The following is a 15,007-nucleotide window of genomic DNA, read 5'->3' as shown; positions in this document are numbered from 1 at the left end:
GATTATAGGAATCATTAACTCTGCTTGTGCACATACTGTCTGGAAGAAAAACACATTAAAGCGGGAGAGCAAGGGAATTTTCCTCTGAACACTTCTCAGTGTAGTATAGATGTACAGTAAATGAGAATGCAAGTCTTTTATACCTTCCTCAGGAACTTGCCTAAGGGCTTTGCGCTGGGTAAGGTCTGAGCAACAACTTCTCTCTTTAAAAGAGAACTTTTCTTATGGAAATCTTTCCATGAATTTTTCTAGAATTATATGCAAATTTTGCTGTATCTAATTAACTGTTGAGCTTTAAAAAGCCAAAAACAACAAAACAAATAAATCCTACTTCTGTGTCGCAGTTCTGTAACAGCTAATAGGACATCACAGCTTATAGTTATCACCCATATCCAAGGCAGACACCAACTTTAAGGTCTAATGCTGCAAAAGCCTCCACAGACACGGGAAAATATTTCTAGTAAGGAAAGCCCCTAAACAAGTGCTTTTTAAGTATACATTTGAATTGGGAAATAAGAGTATGTCTGTATATAGTATGTGATCTGCTGTATTGAGTCTTAAATTTCTGATTCACAGGAATGTTGTTGGCTCTTTATACTGGTCATGGTAGAGAGGGAACAAAGCCAAGTCTTTTTGATAAATGTCAAAAGTTAATGTGGGGTTGAAGGTGAGAGTGGGGGATAGTAACTGAGTCTTTCTTCACTGTGGACAATACACAGGGCAGTTAGGAAGGCCCTGAGCAGAAGGGGCAGCCATTAAAATTGGGTGCAGGGCATCAGAATGTGTATATAGATGCATGCAGATGTATAAAGTGGGCAACTTTATGCAAAAGTGAGCCATCTAAGCAAATTTCATAATTCACTTTTTTTCCCATAATACACCTGTTAAAAAGGGACTTTCTGAGCACTTGAGTGAACTGCAAGTATCGTTGAAATAAGTCAGTCTGGAGTTAAAATTAGTTTTGAATATTTTGAAATATGGTACTTTTTTTTATTTTCCTCACAGGAAACCTGGCTCATTCTTCCTGAATAAACTGAGATGAAGTAAACCTTGTTAGTGCTGATCCTTCTCATCTACCCACTAAAGGCTTTATGTGAAACCTGGCCCCACAGACCTATTGCAACACTTGCTTGGTTGTGAGCAAGTCAGGGCTGTAACAGATGTTTCATTACTCGCAGTACATGCTACTACATGCCGTGAGAAAGCTTATAAAAGAGGACGTTTGTTTGATTTGACTCATCACCATAAATGTTAATACTTTATGTCACTTCAACTTGTTGCACAACTGGCCTGGTTAGGGATTTGCTGTAAATGCATCAGCATTTTCAGAGGAGATCAGTAGGATGACATCTGCTGCCAGCATTTTCTGAGTTTTAAATCTCTAGGTGGTAGTCACATGGTTTAAAGTCATAAGATGAATTTTGTTATTGTTCAAAAACCAATCCTTTTTTAGCAGAAAATGTTCTGTCTGTCGGAGATTCAGTGGTTTAATAAAACAAGTCACTCAGCCTGTTTTTTTGCTGTTCCTTGGACAGGCAAAGATAGAGACAGGAGGAGGGCAGCTGTGTGCTCCGACTCAGGTGTGCCCAGCAGCCACACCTGGGCAGGACCAGTATCTTTACACTTGGTGTAACTTAACCCAACCAGATTGAGTGCCTCCTGCAGCTCCTTGATCTCAGGAATTATTTAAAATTTGATTGAGAGTATAAACATTTCTTTGTTTCTCTGAGGTGAAATAATCTGCAGCTAGATGTCTTTCAAACCAAGCATTACCACACAGCCTGCCATGCTGACTGACTCATACAAGGCTTTTCTTTGCTCCTCTGTAGGGAAAAACACTTGCTGCCTTTTCTGTTTTCGCTATAAAAGAAGATAATTTCTCCCCAAGAAGCCTTTTTATGTGTTTTGAAGGGTAGAAGGAGCTTTAGTTAGTATTTACTATATTTAATATTAATACTTAATATAATATTAAATAATAGTATTAACTACAATATTTAAGAGAACGTATCTATATTTCAATTATTATTTAATAATATAATAACATATGCTCTATGCAATACTATAATGTTATAATTGTTTATCATTTATTATATTTCTTATGCATTATATTTTAATTTAATATTATATAATAATACTTAATATAACATTTTACAGTTCACTGTGTGAAGGAGGTCCCTTTTCCAGACAAATTTTACTTAAAACTACTTACATATAGATGTAGATCAGATGGATGAATAGACACGTTTCAGGAGTTTGTTGCTGCTCACATGCCAATATAATTCACCTCTTTTGAAGGATGGCTGAAGGTATTTCACATTCAAATGCATAAGTGATGAAAAATGTTAGGTTCAACAAACATCTCTAAGGTGATGTTTTAGAGAAAGCCACCTTCCTTGCTGTATAGCAAAAACAAAACTCCATGTCAGTGACTTGAACAGAACTATTTAGATTACTAATTTTTTTAGAAGCCAGCTGAGGACCCCAATATATTCATATTCTGTCTCTACCATGCAAATGCTTAGCTCTCCAATACTCTACATCCAAACTCATCATCCTGCTGAGGACTTCACAGTTAGAGCTTTGATCTGCAAAGGATCAGATTGTATTGAGAGCTTTACAGCAATAAAGTGCCTATGTGCTCAGCATAAAATTGTGTTAAGTTGACTGATCATGTCAGGATCATGGCTAGACTAGAAAAGTGCTTAAGTTCAGGCATATCCTGGTGTCAGATGCATTTCACTATAGCGTGGTTTATGGTCTGGCCCTTGGGCTACTATTGTAGATTCTGTTTCACCAGCACTAGTTTAAATCACTAAGAAACCAGAATGTATTTCAAATTTGCTGGCAGCAGAATTTGCTCCTGTGTTACTTCTACTGATAGTAACATGTGTGAAAGTAGCACATGCAACTTATCTGTTCAATATGTTATTCTGTTAATTTTCATAGAAAAACACTCGAGAAGAATTTCCACTTAGAATTTCATTATTCAAAATTATCTTCTCTGCAATAAATACATTGGAATAATTACAGTGTAACACTCTGGTACACAATAAATAAATGGAAATATTTGCAATGTAATTCTCAAACATTGTTGAACTAAATACCTGGGAGTAATAATATGCTGAAATGTAGAAGACGGTTTGTCTAAACTAGCCTAAGTGGTAGGCCAAAACCCCTAAGAATGCTTTTTCTTGGTTGGTTTTAACCAAGTTAAAGTTGTATTCATGATACTGACAGCATTATTACAAAAATACAAGATTTGGAGGAAAATATATATTCTTATGTCTCATAACAATGCCTGGGGTAAAAACAGAAGGGTTTTTACTGGAGCTGTTTTTCCCCAACTCAGCAGGTAGGCTTCAAAGACAGTGTGGTAAAGCCTGTGCTATAGCACCATTGATCTGAGCACACAGTGACTTTATCCAGCAAAACTCTAACTTCCAAAACCTGTCCTCTTCAGGGTGCCTTTACTCTTCATAAGCAAGTACATGTCACCATGTGCAGACAGACAGAAAATTATTATGGGATACAATAATGCAGATATATAAAAAAAATATATATAGATATATAGATGATATATAGATATATAGATATATAGATATATGGATATATGGATATATAGATAAATGGGTATATAGATATATAGATATGGATGTGGTTACAGGTATCGATATAGGTAGATAGATAAATATTGATAGATGTAGATGTAGATGTAGATGGATAGATGTATAGTAAGAATAAATTCTGTTTCAGCCTGGGAGCTAAAACATTGTGGTCATGAAACAGGTTTCCCTGGAAACTTCTTGGCTCCTGCTTTACAATTCCTGAACCAAAGTTAAACCTGTGATTTCCTAGTTTCCTAACTGGAAAGAGTCAGGTATAGGATATAGAGTTGTTAAAAGAGCAGCAAGGAAAAGGGATGCCCAAAATCTCCCTTTGCTCTTAGCCTCACAAAGCCCACAAGCTGTGTGATTGATGTGCTGCACAACCTACAGCCTGTTTGTGCCTTGGGTCTGTCTGTTCCCTATGGCAGGGAAGCAGAGAAACAAAGATTTACCATCTGGCAAGGACCAGATGGGTGAATGGATTCCTGCTTGATGTGCACACAGGACCGTAATTCTTTTGGTTTGAGAGAACAGCATGTCCTGGAGATTGGGACAGTGTGAGAGGAAAAGAATGGCCAAACACTGACCTCACTCCAAATCCTTGATGGATCCTGACAAAGGGAGATAGTGAGTTGTTTCTCCTTGAGTGTGTGCGGGAGGATGACACCACTAGCTCCCCTCCTCTTCTGTGGCACACAAGTAGCATCTGTACTAGCTACTCAAACAGGACTTGGTCTCTACTGTTTCACACTCAAAGTGAGCCCTGTTTGAGTGTTCTCCATGTCACAGATACTGTTTGCTCCTTTTAGCAGAAATCTAAAAATTCCCCACCAACTAACTTTCCTTTGCTAAAGAAGTGACCTTCCTCACTGAGCTCCTGCATGCCCAGCACCTCAGTCACCCACATTACTTCCCACAGAGACTCATTATTCACTTATTTGTTCCAGACCGTTGTAAGGACATAATGACAATTAAGAATCTTCTGGTTTTCTGTCTTGTAAAAAGTAACAGGTTTCCTTCTAATTTTTTATTGTTCTGCAATTACCATGTTTTGTACCTTCTGCTTGGTAAGGTCCTAAGGAGTCATGTCCTACTCCAGCAAATTCCACTTGAAAGCATCCTCATAGTTGAACATGTGCCTATTTTGGCTATTCAGGTGGCAAAAATACCCGGCTCCCTGGTTGATGTGTCTCCACCTACATGGATTCTGTGTCCAACTGTTGTCTGTTGTACATTTAATATATCCCATTTTAACTGGGACTTCCTGTAAGTTTTGTAACATATCTGCTCACTTGTGGAGCAGTAATGATTGCACCTGAGGAACATAAGCAAAAAGGATAAACTTCTGAGTGCTTCTTTGTCTTCCTTTTCTTTTGTTTTTTATCACCCACTCTCTTCCTACAGTTTCCACAACGTGATGCTCTGCCTTCTCATGCAGCAGTGTGTGACGACCCAGAGTACCCAAGACAAATGCTGAGGTCCTTCTCTGGGGATCATTCTTCCATATTGAGAGCCAGACTTAATGATTTTACTTTTCAGGACTAAGGGGCTTTTTAAAGTTAAGAGTATATCTATTCCTTAAATTCAGTGTTGGCAGAAGACCACTGCTGCCCATTAGAAGACCTCTAATCGTTGGTCATTAAAGGATGAAGGATTAGGATTAGAATACCTCAAATCCTGGTTTTTAGTGTGCTAAGGATTAGGATAAGGTCTGACCTATGACAGTGGCATGGACCACTGCTGTGTCACCAGCAAGGAAACAGCCTGCCTACCTTAAAAATCATGCTCTGCTGCAGAGTGCAGAGCAAGAATGAGCCAGGCAAATGCCAGGCAGTTACTAACAAGCCTTTTGACTTGTAATGGAATAGCCCATAACAAACACTGGGTGATTAATATTAAAGATAATCCTCAGAGCATGTAAAAGAATCCCACGTAGCCTCAGGAGATGGACAGCTAAATCCTTGGAGCTTGTATACACAGTTATGCCATCCGACCCCAGGGATACAGACCTTGTTTTTGAAAGCAGCATGCTCTAGAGGAGAAAGTAAATGGAAAAACTTGCTTTTCTAACCCAGAAAAAGAGCCCTGAATGTTCACAAAAACAATATTTTATTGCAAAGGAAACAGAAGTTAAGGTTTTCTCCTCATAAAATTGAGGTTAGCATGATTTAAAAATGTCATAGCTTTCTGAAACTGTGTGGATTAGCAAAGAAAGAAAATGTCCATTTTTATATATGTTTATACCCTCAGAAATACTGTTAGGATTAATATTTTTTGCAGAAGTACTAGCTGACAAAAGGTAGTGGTTTACACATCATATGAAGTAAATTAACACTTAGATCATAAGACTCATAAGTGGCAAGAATTCATTAGCTCTAAGATAACTGCTTTTTATTTTAATCTGATCTCTATGAAAGGAAAATTCTTGTGTTGAAATGAATTAAAGCCCTTCTTTTCCTTTTTGTCTTATACAAGTATTATATTTTTCTTTTGTCTTATGGCTTTTATATTAGCAATGCCAATATGTGTTTTGCTCAAAATTAAGTTCATTATGTCTAGTTTTCCTGAGGAAGAGGGAAATAAAGGCATGATTACTTCCTTGTACTGGACAGAGACAACTTCTCATTTTGAGCAGCTCAGTATTTTATGTTTTAAATAAATAAATAAGCCTCTAAAGAAATAATGCTTCTTGGATTTTGGAGGGGTGATTTGAAATTGCGATATTTGCGTGTCTAATTTTCTATAGACAGAATCCAGAAAGCAGGAAAGAATGAGGGATATTTATTTCCATTAAGTGTGAAAAAGACAAAGAAACGTGCCTTCCTGTTAAGATCCATTCTAGGCCAAAACTGGATACATGGAAAACAAATTCATGACAGTGGGAGTCATTGTCTTAGCTTGACTATTAACAGCTGTAAGATTACGCCTGCGGTGACTGTTTTCGTTTGTTCTAGAAGAGTACAGTCAGCAGTGATTGCTCTACTGCTTCTTAAGGTCAGATCCTGATCAGAAGCTTCCCAGACAATAGCTCTAAACATCAGATTTCACTGATAGGAATTTATAATTTGTACTTGCAGGAATGAAACTCTGGTCTTAACTGAGTTATGTTGTGAATATAAGAGTTATTTTTGGCTTGCAGGTGGAAAAACTGTATCTCTGGATTTCCCACAGTAACCTGGAATACAGCATTCCTCAATGCAGAGTGAAACGAGGGAGAGCAAACTACCTTGTTGGTGTCTGAGGATCCTTCCAGGTCTCAGCTTTAGCCCATGGCAAGGCTACCTGGAGCCCTCAGTGAATTACACAGTATGGAACGCCTGTGCCCACAGCAGCAAAATCCACAGCCCAAGACCAACAACATCTGTCTTGTCTTCCTTGTAAGCACCCTGAAGAGTATGTGGGTGTGAAGCTACCTTCACAATCTTTGATTGTGTGTCAAGTAATGGTGGCTTTATGTCTGCTGATACAAGGTACACCCATGTCTGCTTAGTCAATTTGTCTCTGAGGCTGTAAAAATAGCTCTGTTTGACTCTGAGAGGTTGTTTCAGGCTTGTTTTTGTTTCTGAATTGATCTTTAACTAGTTTCCAAGAACACACAAGGGCTGGAGAGAGCCTTGCTGCTACTTGTGTTTCAGACTTTGCAGTTTGGGGCAGAAAGTCTGTGACCATGTGTTCCCTGCTTCACTTTGGTTTTCCACAGAACATGCTGCTAGTGTTACTAGCACCTGTTAGGGCACCCTGTTAGAGCAATTTTTAGTGTTCACCTGCTTTTCGTTGAGCTGACAGGACCTTTGGCTATGAAGAAGGTATGTGGGCTCTATGATACATGCTGGACAATCAGTGTGTGGACAATTGTCCGGAGACCCTACTTTTCTTAAGCTTTTGCTTTATTCAGGCAAGATTTCCAGAGTATCGGTGTTGCCAATAAAAACGGTGAAAATTATCAATAATACAAACACATGGGTTTGTATTACAATATGTAATTAAACATGTAATGCATATTACAATTTTAATACCAGCAATACCAAATTAGCTGTTGTTTATAAAGCAATAAAAATTTGGGAATTTTTCTATGTGTCAAGGAGTTGGAAAGATACCCCAAAGATACACACTCTGCTTAAGTGTCTCTTGCTCTAGTGCCCTGTCTTCACATAAGATGAGTATATTCTGTAACTCCCAACCTTGGTTAAACCAAAAAATGTTAAAGGAGGAGAAAAGGAAATGTCATAGATAATGCTGAGGTTTTTTTGTGGTTGTACCTCATTTTGATTCTTCCATATCTAAGTTATTCTGAAGTAAGCACTGAATGTTGCTGAGTGTCATCCTACACAAACACAGTGTCTTTAACATCATCTGAAGATCAAGGTTATATTTATGCTTGGAGGTAATATAGTAGTATTTGTTTAGACTTTGTGATTGAATGAGAAGGAAGAGTTTATCTATGCAAACACATTTGACTGAAGGGAAATGCTTTTTCTCATGGAAAACAGACTGAATATTCAATCACTAATTTGCAGAACCAACAACTCAAAAGAAATTGGTCTGTTCCTTCCACACACATCTAATGAAATGTAGCCAGAATTAACCGCATATAAGGGCACTCCATATGACACTTGGTTGCAGTTTCCATCCGGTTGCAGATTTTTCACTTTGAACAGGCATCCACTGGGCAGGGAAGATTCACAGTACTATAGGAGTGTGATGGTGATAGGGGGGAGCAAGACACAGCATGACTCCTCCAGGATTTCAGCAAGGTGCTGCTCTGCTCTCCGGCTCTTCTCTGCTCCAATGCTCCTCCTTAAGGGTTTCTTTGAGAGCATATGCCTGCTGGACCTGGAGATGACCAACTTGTTTTGATCAAGTAAAGCCCATAAAAGCAACCAAACCGATGCTGAATTAGGTCATGCTGATCTTTCCAGGAATTTGAACTCTGTTACCAATTCTTTGCAATATCAGTAATGTTAGGGATAAATTGGTGTAAAGTATGTCATGCATGGCAGTAGATCTATGATTAAGTGTTTATATCCATGTTCTTTTAAAATGTGTGAATCAAAATTATTTTAACCTATTTTTTTCCAGCTAAAATATTAATAATGCCACACAATGAATTTTCACATTGAAGGAAACTATCCAACATCCACTAGATCCACACTGAAACAAAACTATTGAAACTTTCTACCTGCCTCAATTAGGCTTTCCAAGATATCCATCACTCTAGAAATTAAGATATTTCTTGTGTCCCAAACTGTACCAGCAACTGCCAATTAAAATACAACTATTTAATCATGTTAAATTAGAGCTACGATAATATTAGTCATCGCCTAATAACATTTTGCAAGCCACTAAGAAAGTAAAGTGTTGCCAAGAAGGCTGTTACCCTTCCACACTATAAATCAATAAATCATAACTGTACTGTGTACCTTCACTTCTGTTCTACCACACTGTGATACACATAAAACACAAAGCAAGAAGCCAGACATGGGTTAAGTAATTTAAAACAATTTGTAAATTGTAACTCAAGAGGCCTATTAATTAGTAAATCATTCATAATCTTGAAAGCATTTAAATGCACTTGATTTCAGTAGAAAAATGCTGCCTTCAAGACTGTAAAAGACAATATTCTCTTCAAGTGTTTCTGTAAATGTTTCAACATAAATTGTTGAAAGTAATAATCAATTTCAACCATTCCACCAATGCTACATGTGTCATAAACTAGGACTAACCAGAAGTCCTATATTTTTATCCATTAATAACTGATATTTTCATTATTATTCCCAAACTCATCTTTTTGAAGTTGCAGACATGGGTTAGAACTTTCGTCTCTTTTCTTTGCTCTTAATTAGCTGTTTTCTGCTAATTAAGCAGAATGCTTAATTAATGCTTCTTCCCAGCTTTATTCTCATTTTATTAATAGTCAGTGGTGGAAAATCACCAGCTCTGAACTCCTATAGCTATGGATGTTCACAACAGGAAAGGGCACATGCTATGAAATAATGGCGCTGGTCAGATTAGAAAGGATTTAGAAAGGGCTGGGATTTTTAAGGCATTTTTAAGGAATTTTTATGTGATCCTCAAAACACTGGCTGAACCCTTTGGGTTTCCTCTGCCTCTCCTGGAATGGCTTAGGTGCCCCTTCTTTTTTTTTAGGTGTCATAAAGTGCTCCCTGGGATAGTTCAGGAGCTTGATATGTGTGTGTTACACCAAAAAATAAAAACAACTTCCAATCAGAGAGTCATGGGTTCATAGAATAATTTAGATGGTCAAAGATCTCTAAAATCACTGAATCCAACCCTTAACCCAGCACTGCCAAGTCCTCTACTAAACCATGTCCCCAAATGCCACACATGTTCAAAATCCTTACAGGAACAGTGAGTCCACTACCCCCATGGGCAGCCTGTTCCAGAGCTTGACACTTTCAATAAAGACCTTTTTTGTAATATTTAATCTAAATGACCTCTGACAGAAGTGGACAACTTCCTCGAGTCCTATCGCTTGTTATGTGGGAGCAGAGACCAACTGCCACCTGGTTGCACCCTCTTTTCAGGTAATTGTAGAAAGAAAGAAATGTCTCTTCTAATCCTTTCTCGAGGCTAAACCACCCCAGTTCCCTCAGCTTTTGCTTGTCACACTTGTGCTCCACACACTTCTCCAGCTTTGCTACCCTTCTTGGGACATAATCCAGCCCCTCGATGTCTCTCTTGTAATGAGGGGCTAAAACTGAGCCCAGGAATTGAGGTCTGGCCTCACCACTGCTGAGTGCAAAAGGTCTATCATTTTACAGTGCTAAGTACCTTAGTTAGCATTAGAAATAAACCTAGAATGGAAAAGAATCAGATTATCCGTGTCTGCTAAACAGATTAAGTGTCCCCTACCCTTGAGAAGTCATTCTTGAGGAAGACCACATCACTAAGAGTGACCTTTCGGAGAAATGAACAGGGCAGTCTCAGCCTTGGGCACACGTGGACTAGAATCAAAATTTATTGACTGCAGCAAAAAGACTGATGCAGTGGCCGAGATGTGTCTGGATTCTGTTTGTGTAAACACCTTGGCTGGTGCCACATGAAGGCTGGTATTCCAGCCCTGGGAAACTCCTAGTGAAGAATGAAACACTTAAAAGGAGGAAGTGCGTAAAAGAAAAATAAAATACTTCCCAGGAATGCTTACATTGTTTAGGCATTTCAAGGAAAGAAAACAAATCAAATACAAAACACAGGGAATAATAACAACAATATTTCTGGAAAGAGTTCTTTCAGTGCATTGTTTATTTAGTGCTTCCTTGCTGTTCTAATTATCAACATGATGTGCAGCATGCATATAGAAAAAATAATGACTAAATCTGCACTGATGGAAGAACAAGTATCACAGAATCACAGAATATGCTGGGTTGGAAGGGACCCACAGGGATCATCAAGTCCAACTGAGGAGGAGCTTTCCATTTCATATTAGCAAGTGTTCAGTCAACTATTTTAATCTTACCAAAATTCCACAACATCTAGAAACAATGCCTATCTATAAACCTTTAGTTAGACCTTACCTGCCTTTGGTGCTGGAGAAGGTGCCTGTGAACACTGTTTCCATCTATTTTTCATATCTGGGCTAGAAGTGCAGTCAGCCGATGCCATGAAAAGAGAGGTGCCATTGCAATTACAAGTTCATCATTGTATTTCAAACTGCAGAAGACTGATCAGGAGCCCCAACAAATACACACCGGGCAATAAAGCTCTCAGACCACACACACATGGGAGAAAGAAAAAGTGCAGTTTACCTAGGGAGTTCAGATGAACTTGTGCAAACTACCTGTTAGGCAAACACCTCTAAAGTCAAGGGGTAAATGGGAACTGCTCTTCATCTCAATCTAGCACAATTCCAGTAGCCTCCCTGCACCTGCAACTGCTGCCCCAGGTAGCCCAAGTACCTGTGTGCCCAAAAAAGAGAGTCCATCTTGGGAAATCTACTAGGTTAGCCTTGTCCTTGCATGCCTGGGCTGCTGAAAAGCCGCAGTTAATGTCCATGCTGGTCAGTGAAACCTACACATGTCAAATGATCCATCAGTGTGGCCACAGGATTCTTCAAAACTTCTTAACAGCTCTGATCCAGACCCCTCACACAGGCAGAGAATAAAGTTTTGGGGGTCTGGGATGTTATGGCAGCTTAACAAAGAATCAAAATGTGCATCTGTGTGTGTGTGTGTGTGTCCATTTCAAAAATGTTCGATGCTAATCCACATTTATTAAAATTAGTGGATGATTTAAATTGTTTCCATTGAAATTTAAAGTGAGTGAGAAGAAGATGGCTCCCTGCCTCTGGAGACCATTAGAAGATACCGTACACAGCTCTATCCTTGTGCATTTTTTTCTGGTTGCATTTGAAATTCAGCAGCATTTTGCTTTGGGAATTTGCAGTAAATAAGACATGTCAGGGAATTTATATAAAAAGTTAGCTGCTGGAGATACATGGCCTGAAGAAGTGTTTTTGCAAAATAGAAAGTAGTAATCTGTGAGTTTGGAGCGCAATACTCACAGGAAAAAAAAAAGATAAAAAAGTATGTGTACCATCTTTCCATCATGCTGGGCAGAGCCTGCAGTGAATCAGTTTTTTTCTTCTTCTAAAGGAATATGTATTTTTCCAGCATCGGATGCAATATAAAAAATCCAGGAAAAAAAAGAAAAGAAAGAAAAGGCCCAGCTTCAGATTGTTTGTTTCTTCAGGTACATGGCTTATTTATCTTTCCTTTAGAAGGAAAGTATCAATTGCTATATGTATCTGATGACTTCATTAGTTGGACATTGTAGGAAAGAACATCTCCCTCCAGCAGAAGGTGCCATGAGAGTAATAAAATTTAAATTATTTAGAGCTAGAAATAGGAATGTTGCTATTGTTTGGAATCTTCAGACAATTTCTGTACTGGAGGAGATACCTGAAGAATTCAGCTAGGGTTAATGAATAAATTAAAAGTAAGTCCTAAGAAAGTTGTAAATTCAACTAAAGTAAACTGTTGCTTCTTACAATTTAACCTCCTGCTATATGTATGATGTAGAAAATTTTTATATTTAGCCACATAGTAAATTTGATCCCAAAGAAGGACAGCAGAGGAATTCAACCATTGAAGATGTCCCTGCTCATTGCAGGGGGGTTGGACAAGATGACTTTTAAAGGTCCCTTCCAACCCTTACCAGCCTAGGATTCTGTGATTCTGCCTTTGTTTGTTTTGATATATTTGATTCTTGCTTTAAAAAAGGAAAGAAAGAAAATTCAGCTACTTAAAATTTTTCATTTGAGGATTCTTTGTGTGGCTTTCCCCCCTGCACTGTCCCGTACTTTTTGTTCCATAAATGGATACTAAATGAGGACACAATGACATTGTTCTTCTTAGCCTTAGGCTGTGGTACAATGCTTATGGTGAGCTCTTACTACAGCAAAACCACTCTTAATCTCTGGTAGCTGTGTAGGAACTGTTCTGCTCTAATTGTAATAGTTTACACTTCTACCCATCTATTCATCTTTAGAACAAATGAATTGAAATTTTTAATAGTGTTTTTTACTTTTTTTACATTTATATGTTTAATCCAGTGTGTCTATGTATACATATGCATACACATACACATATACATATGCATATGCATAGAGAGATACATATATTTACATAACTATGTAGTGACATTGGTTCCCAGCTTTGACAGATCTGCTGGGCACTTAGTGCTCACTCTATGTGTGTGTGGTTTTAAATTATTGTATTACATTTAAAAAATAACTTAAGCACTAGGAATATAATTTTTATTCTAGATGAAATCACAGTGCACAGGTGTTTTGAACTTTTTTTTTAACATTAAAAAAAAGTTTAATAGCTATTAAGAAATCTTCAAGAAGTATTTTTATTACTACAGGAAGTTAGCTCACAGCCCTGAAATAATCACTCAGTCAAGCACAAGGCCACTAAAAGGCAAATTAATAAGTTGCTCATGAGGCAGAGTCTCTCTTTCTTCTTTTTTTTTTTTTTCTTTTTGGCAAATGAGATGTATTACTCTTAGTTGCATTGAATAGCTTAATTTTTAAGGTTAACTGCACATACATGTTCAATCATGTATCTGTAGTAGTAGATCATGAAGCAGCAGGACATCACTTACTGTGGCTAAGTAAAGAACTGTGCAAGACTTAAGGGACTGATCTCAGCCAACAGAACAGTTTCAATAAAGACTTAGTCTTACTTGAAGGCAGTTATAACAGAATTACAGATAAATTTCACATTACAGCTGGTCAAGTGATTGCTAACATGACATTCTTCAAATGGCGGAAAGGGACATTCTTTTTGTTAATACATGCATGAAACACATTTGTGATACTTAGGCTACTAAACATTATTGTTTTCTCAAACAAAAATATTTATTGTATTTGATAAAACATAACAAATTCTATGCCAGTATTAGTGTGTTTATAAATTAAAAATTATTGAATTTTTTATTTGGTAGTTGAACTCCCACAAATAACAAGCCACAGCCAGGTGTTGATGAAGAATCCCCAGATTAAAATGTTTGTGTCTAGAGAGTACTTATGAATAGCACACACTTATGGAGATAGATGGAGCAACCTCTTATGAAGGGGCCTCTGCTCACACAGGCTGTTAGGCCTAGGAGTACTACAACAATTTTTTTCATATACCAGAGAAGCTAGTTATTCTAGAACAAAAATTTACTACCTAATAACTAAGCCTCTACATTTAAAAGATTCTTACTGAATATGGTGTGAACAAAGGCAGTGTTTTGTTTTCTGTCTTCAAACTCTTGCTCAGTCTTGTCAACTTCAATTAGTTGTTAGCTGAACTTGTTCAGAAGCAGTATCAGTTTATACCATAAGCAGATACATAAGCTGTGAAGTATTTTGGGATCCAGTGTCCCAGGACATTCAGTATTTGTACTGTTCAAGGGCTGAGAGACTGCTGTAGCTCTTTGGTCTATTGTGGAAGAGAAGAACAGCAGAAAACCTTTCCTTAGGAAAACCTTTTGTTTTTCCATGGGAAAAAATTCTGATAGGATTCATGGGAGAGGCTAGAAAAAGAGTTTTAGACATGTATTGCAGAGTATTCAAAAAGAAAACACCTTGCACAGGGTGTCTGTGTGAGGTACGTTTTAGAAACAGATACCATGCATTACAATTTTGAACATAATATGTGTTTACAGGTGAAGCAGTTGGCAATTCATCTATAATTTTTTTCTTTCATAACCATTCCATGTGAAATACATCATGTGTTCACCACATACTTGTACATTAGCAATCCTTATCACCTTGGAATAAATCCGTGAGGGATACTGTGTGAGAGAACATCTCTGGTATTAACATGGAGACAGCCAAACTGTGACATTTCAGTACAATCTGAAAGGACTTTCCAGAGTGCTCAGTGATCTGT

At 37.8% G+C, this 15,007-nt stretch overlaps 1 protein-coding gene across 2 annotated transcripts in view; it reads left to right on the top strand.

Annotated features, from left to right (window-relative positions):
• ADGRV1 (adhesion G protein-coupled receptor V1) overlaps positions 1-15,007 on the top strand; it is a 317,856-nt gene that overhangs the window by 287,294 nt on the left and 15,555 nt on the right. The window contains exon 93 of one of the 2 annotated variants that reach the window (XM_032095173.1): positions 1,006-1,935. The exons of the other annotated variant lie outside the window; for it this stretch is intronic. Coding sequence (XP_031951064.1) covers positions 1,006-1,028 — 23 coding nt within the window. The 3' untranslated portion in view covers positions 1,029-1,935. Of the gene's footprint in view, positions 1-1,005; positions 1,936-15,007 lie in introns of those variants that run through there. 2 annotated transcript variants of the gene reach the window in all.

Source organism: Corvus moneduloides, chromosome Z, assembly GCF_009650955.1.
Source record: "Corvus moneduloides isolate bCorMon1 chromosome Z, bCorMon1.pri, whole genome shotgun sequence".
In the NCBI taxonomy this organism is placed as follows: Eukaryota; Metazoa; Chordata; class Aves; order Passeriformes; family Corvidae; genus Corvus; species Corvus moneduloides.
This window is presented reverse-complemented; position numbering and strand designations above follow the sequence as displayed.